The 6,000-nt window shown below is 48.6% G+C and overlaps 1 protein-coding gene across 1 annotated transcript in view; it reads right to left on the bottom strand.

The window, feature by feature from the left end:
* The window catches only part of dlgap4b (discs, large homolog-associated protein 4b), a gene marked incomplete at both ends in the record, with an annotated part of 149,587 nt that overhangs the window by 6,853 nt on the left and 136,734 nt on the right, over positions 1-6,000 (bottom strand). The window contains one exon of the mRNA XM_080528253.1: positions 3,290-3,810. Within this exon, the coding sequence (XP_080384379.1) occupies positions 3,290-3,810 (521 nt within the window). The remainder of the gene's footprint in view (positions 1-3,289; positions 3,811-6,000) is intronic.

The raw sequence follows: 6,000 nt of genomic DNA, 5'->3' as shown, positions 1-6,000 counted from the left end.
AAAGAGGATTAGAGGGTAATGGATCCTTGTTTAAGGCATCGGAGCTTCCATAGATACTTTGGTCTTCAGTCTCTATTACCGTAGTCAGTTGTCCTGCATAAAGAAAAAGGACAACCGTTTGGCCTGGGTGAAACAGAAAGACATGTGATCAGCGTCTTGATGTTATGACAGGGAGATTAGGAGGCGACCCAGGTGTTTATGGTCCTGCATGTTTGGGCATTCTGTGTGTATTCCCTCTCGCTGACAGGGCCAAAGACAGAGGCACACGCACCACTCACACACACACACACACACACACACACACACACACACACACACACACACACACGCATTCACACACACGCACTCACAAGTCCAGACTGTTGTGTTAAAACCACCTTGTTCATGATACGTTCCAGATCTGGAGATATGAGCTCAGCATGGTTGATTGAGTTTGAGGTTTTCGGCCTGCACAGTGTGTGTGTGTGTGTGTGTGTGTGTGTGTGTGTGTGTGTGTGTGTGTGTGTATGAGGCCGTCTGCCATGTCAGCCTGATGTTGAGACGCTAGTCTAATCTGAATGTTAATCAGGTACAGAGTAGATTAGATTACAGTAGATTAGTAGATTAGTGTAACTCTATGGATTACCGGCCCTGCCTGTGTGTGTGTGTGTGTGTGTGTGTGTGTGTGTTAACCCCAGGTATTACCGCCTCATCCGCTGCGGTCCGTGTGTCTTAAGTGTGAAGCAGAGGGATGAAATCCACATGCGAGCTTTGACCCGTCAGATCAGGTCAGAGGTCACCCTGCTGTGATGACATCATTATGTGTCACAGACCAGATCTTTTTTTTCCGTCTGAATGTTGATTTAATGACGAGGATGAGAGAATAGTCTAATTTGTTTACTTTCTGCCACCCTGTATTCCCGCAAGGCCCCTAAGGTCAGCTGAGACTAATCAGCTAATCATTCCAAGAGTGAAAACAAAACACGGCGCAGCAGCTTTCAGTCATGCTGCCGCATGCTCCTGGAACAAACTCCCTGAAGAAATCAAACAGGCCCGAACCCTTAAAATATTTAAATCTAAGCTCAAAACCTTCATGTTTTGCAGCAGTTATGATTAAACACAAACACTTCTATCAATGTCTTTTTTCCATTAACTATTGTTTATACTAAATGTTTTATCTATATCTATTTACTTCTTATATTTGCTTTTATTCATTGTAAAACATTTGTTCTTACTATGCTGCTCTTGCTGTATTTTTAAATAATGTATGTAAAGCACTTTGAATTGCCCTGTTGAATGAAATGTGCTATACAAATAAACTTGCCTTGCCTTCTGCTGACATGGGTCATGTTTCATTATGACCGAATGGTAGCAAACTTTGTGTTAATATTAGAGCAGAGTCATATAATAAGGCATATGCTTCAACATGCTTGCTACTAATCTGCAGCCAGATGAAAGTGACGCTTGTTTGGCTGTAGAACTCCAGGACCGCAGTCCTGCTGGATCTCATTTCAGGCCATTTACGCTGCTGAGGACAGATGTGGCCTCCTACAACATCCTACAACATCCTACAACACCCTACAACACCCTACAACATCCTACAACATCCTACAACATTCTACAACAGCCTCCATCCCCAGTTCTCTCTTACCCTCCTCCTCCTCCTCCTCCTCCAGTTCTCTTACCCTCCTCCTCCTTCAGTTCTCTTACCCTCCTCATCCCCAGTTCTCTCTTACCCTCCTCCTCCTCCTTCAGTTCTCTCTTACCCTCCTCCTCCTCCAGTTCTCTCTTACCCTCCTCCTCCTCCAGTTCTCTCTTACCCCCCTCCTCCTCCAGTTCTCTCTTACCCTCCTCCTCCTCCAGTTCTCTCTTACCCTCCTCCTCCGCCAGTTCTCTCTTACCCTCCTCCTCCTCCTCCTCCAGTTCTCTCTTACCCTCCTCCTCCTCCAGTTCTCTCTTACCCTCCTCCTCTAGTTCTCTCTTACCCTCCTCCTCCTCCTCCTCCAGTTCTCTCTTACCCTCCTCCAGTTCTCTCTTACCCTCCTCCTCCTCCCCAGTTCTCTCTTACCCTACTCCTCCTCCTCCCCCAGTTCTCTCTTACCCTCCTCCTCCCCCAGTTCTCTCTTACCCTCCTCCTCCTCCTCCCCCAGTTCTCTCTTACCCTCCTCCTCCTCCTCCAGTTCTCTCTTACCCTCCTCCTCCTCCTCCAGTTCTCTCTTACCCTCCTCCTCCTCCAGTTCTCTCTTACTCTCCTCCTCCTCCAGTTCTCTCTTACCCTCCTTCTTCTCCAGTTCTCTCTTACTCTCCTCCTCCTCCAGTTCTCTCTTACCCTCCTCCTCCTCCTCCAGTTCTCTCTTACCCTCCTCCTCCAGTTCTCTCTTACCCTCCTCCTCCTCCAGTTCTCTCTTACCCTCCTCCTCCTCCAGTTCTCTCTTACCCTCCTCCTCCTCCTCCAGTTCTCTCTTACCCTCCTCCTCCTCCTCCTCCAGTTCTCTCTTACCCTCCTCCTCCTCCTCCAGTTCTCTCTTACCCTCCTCCTCCTCCTCCTCCTCCTCCTCCAGTTCTCTCTTACCCTCCTCCTCCAGTTTTCTCTTACCCTCCTCCTCCTCCAGTTCTCTCTTACCCTCCTCCTCCTCCAGTTCTCTCTTACCCTCCTCCTCCCCCAGTTCTCTCTTACCCTCCTCACCCTCCTCCTCCAGTTCTCTCTTACCCTCCTCCTCCAGTTCTCTCTTACTCTCCTCCTCCTCCTCCAGTTCTCTCTTACCCTCCTCCTGCTCCTCCAGTTCTCTCTTACTCTCCTCCTCCTCCTCCAGTTCTCTCTTACCCTCCTCCTCCTCCAGTTCTCTCTTACCCTCCTCCTCCAGTTCTCTCTTACTCTCCTCCTCCTCCTCCAGTTCTCTCTTACCCTCCTCCTCCTCCTCCAGTTCTCTCTTACTCTCCTCCTCCTCCTCCAGTTCTCTCTTACCCTCCTCCTCCTCCAGTTCTCTCTTACCCTCCTCCTCCAGTTCTCTCTTACCCTCCTCCTCCTCCTCCAGTTCTCTCTTACCCTCTTCCTCCTCCTCCAGTTCTCTCTTACCCTCCTCCTCCAGTTCTCTCTTACCCTCCTCCTCCTCCTCCAGTTCTCTCTTACCCTCCTCCTCCTCCAGTTCTCTCTTACCCTCCTCCTCCCCCAGTTCTCTCTTACCCTCCTCCTCCAGTTCTCTCTTACCCTCCTCCTCCCCCAGTTCTCTCTTACCCTCCTCCTCCTCCAGTTCTCTCTTACCCTCCTCCTCCTCCTCCTCCTCCTCCTCCTCCTCCAGTTCTCTCTTACCTTCCTCCGAGAGCGGGTTGTCTTTGGTCTCCTGCTCCATCTGGTGGCACCAGCCCTCCATGCGGCCCGTCTCCGCCTGCAGCAGCTTCAGGAACCAGTGTCCGTCCCTCCGGCAGGCCCCCCCCCCCCCCCCGGGGCACTGTGGCCCCGCACTCCCGTTCCCGTTCCCGTTCCCGCTCTCCAGCCAGGGGTCTGGGGGCGGCAGGCACGAGGGGTCCAACGCCGGGTCCAGACTCTCTGAGAAGGAGGAGGAGCTGCTGCGGGTGGTGGAGCGGTTAAGGATCTGGCGCGGAGGCGGAGACGTGGTGTCTGTGTTGGTGGAGTCACTGTGGATGTCCTGAAGGCCCAGGCCTGACCCCCCCCCACCCCCGGGGGGAGAGCTGATGGACTGGCTGGCGCTGTTGACCATCATGACTTTCTTCTCGCTAGGCTTGGCAGAGTTGGAGTTGGCGAGGTGGGAGAGGCCCAGGAGGTCCTGTGTGTCCGAGTCAGTCTCCGGCTTGCTGCTGGAGCGGCTGAGCCTGAGACACACAGACGCACAACGGTGGGACGAGGGAGAAAAGAGTCAATACTACTGGTGAAAACTCTCTGTCATTCTGTTATTCTGTTAGCTATCATAACCAGCCCCCCTGCAGCAGCTAGTTTCACTGTCCAGCCATCCAACACCGCTACTAGAAGAGGAAACAACAGGACCAGGCAATGTTCCCAACACTGACACACTTCCTTCTCAGGTGATCAATGAGACATGAACCCAGAGGAGGTGTATCGATTAGAGTGTAGCATTGCTTCGTCTGCACTCAGCTGGGAGGCAGCAGACACACACACACACACACACACACACACACACAGCTGGGAGGCAGCAGACACACACCCTCGCCAAGCCTCGCCACATATCACATATGCAGGACAGCGGCTTGGCTGGGGAATCGGCTGTTAGCGGAAAACCTTCCCCACTGTCTGACCTTGGCAACATCCTCGTCTCCCCATTTAAACCGCAGGAAACATGAAACGAGGAGAGAGACAGTTATGGGTGGAAATACTTTGAATTTTTCATTAAGAATAGAGGATGACAAGAATAGTAAGTGATGGAAATTGCTAAATAAGTAGAGTCTGGGGATTGCTTGAGGGGACGAGGAGCAACCTTTCATTGATAGTGCAAATAACACGAGGGGATGTTTTCAGAAACAGAAATGACCTCTTCATTATCTACTGACCTTGTGGAAGACGACAGTTAAGGCTCATTCAAGATGCGTTCGAATTCTGAGAGGACTTCTGACAACCAGCTGGTATTAAGCAAACTCATCCGCATGCAAACTCAGAGGTCAAACTCAGAGGTCAAACTCAGAGGTCCCAGGAGAGTAAAACCAGGGAGGAAGGCTGAGTGTGACATGCCAGGACTTCCTGGTATTCAAAAAACACCATGAAAAGAAGAAGAATGCCCTGCAGAAATATTACAAATATTGTAATTTGTAAGTCCCATTGTGTAATAATGTATGCTTCTGTATATGTTCCTGTCCATGTGTGCAGCTATATGTTAACATTATTGTCCATGTGTGCAGCTATATGTGACACGGTTTGATTAATAGGTCCCCATCTCGGCAATTGTAAAAGCTCACAATCGAGCCAAGTCTTGTTGTGAAAAAAATTGTGTTTTCCGGTTTTTGGCATAGGACGACAAACGAAGCGATGAAGAACCCACTCGATATCATATCAAACAGTTTTACATTCACTAAATACCTACATTTAGTTATCAAAGTCGGGTGGGGGGTATTATTCGTATTAGTGTGGCAGTGTGTGTAGCCACGCCCACCCCAGCTCTATGTAAGGAGCCATCTGCACGTGGATCTGTTTGTTTACAAGATGGAGGCTCAAGCTCTAGCTAACGCTATCAACAGAATTTCAAAAGCAGGCAGAAATATCGACAGTGGGCAATTAATTAACTCCTTCATATTGGACTATACATAACGGGAACTCCAAACGGGAACTCCGAACTCCGAATCTGACGATGACAACGGAATTTCAGACATTGATCTCCACACCAGTTCACTATTCTTGGGACAGTCGTCTGCAGACAGACCTTCTGCTGTGTTCTTGGGTAAGTTTTAGTGAGTTACATGTGTTGTTTACTCGGATTTTGTGTTGTTTACTTAGGATAGCCAAACAGTTATTTGTTGTTTTGTGAGTAAGGTAGATAGCCCCGTTGTTAGCATCAGTTATCAGACCACTGAAACTGCTCACCACAATTATGCCACCCCTCTACAAAACGAATAGGAGATGGTGGGAGGAAGAAATAGGTTGTCAAATATAAAACATAATGAATAAATACAGACCTACTAAACATGCAACATAGTGTAATATGTTTCATGCACCATTTTAGTGTGTTTGTGTGTACCAGCTAGCCAAGCAAGTGTTAGCTTGTTAGCTAGCTAGCTAGCTTTGTTAGAGATATAATAGATTATACAAAAAGTAAATGCTTTTGTAATGAACGATAATGTTGTGTGGAATCAAAAATAATGATTAATTCATTGATATGTAGATTTGCTGTAGAATAATACTGTGAATTTAAATTATTTCACTAGCCTACTTACAGTACACTGAGTCTATGGAAAACCTACACTAGAGAAGAGTCCACACCTCTGACCTGAAATTTGTGTTACAGAATGAGGAGGTGAGAGGTTCTGAGAGATGACAACTTGATGAGAGTCACCAGC

The sequence above is a fragment of the Nansenia antarctica genome, assembly GCF_963989245.1.
Source record: "Nansenia antarctica genome assembly, chromosome: 4".
NCBI classification, from domain to species: domain Eukaryota; kingdom Metazoa; phylum Chordata; class Actinopteri; order Argentiniformes; family Microstomatidae; genus Nansenia; species Nansenia antarctica.
The sequence above is the reverse complement of the archived record's forward strand: the minus strand, read 5'-3'. Positions and strand labels throughout refer to the sequence as shown.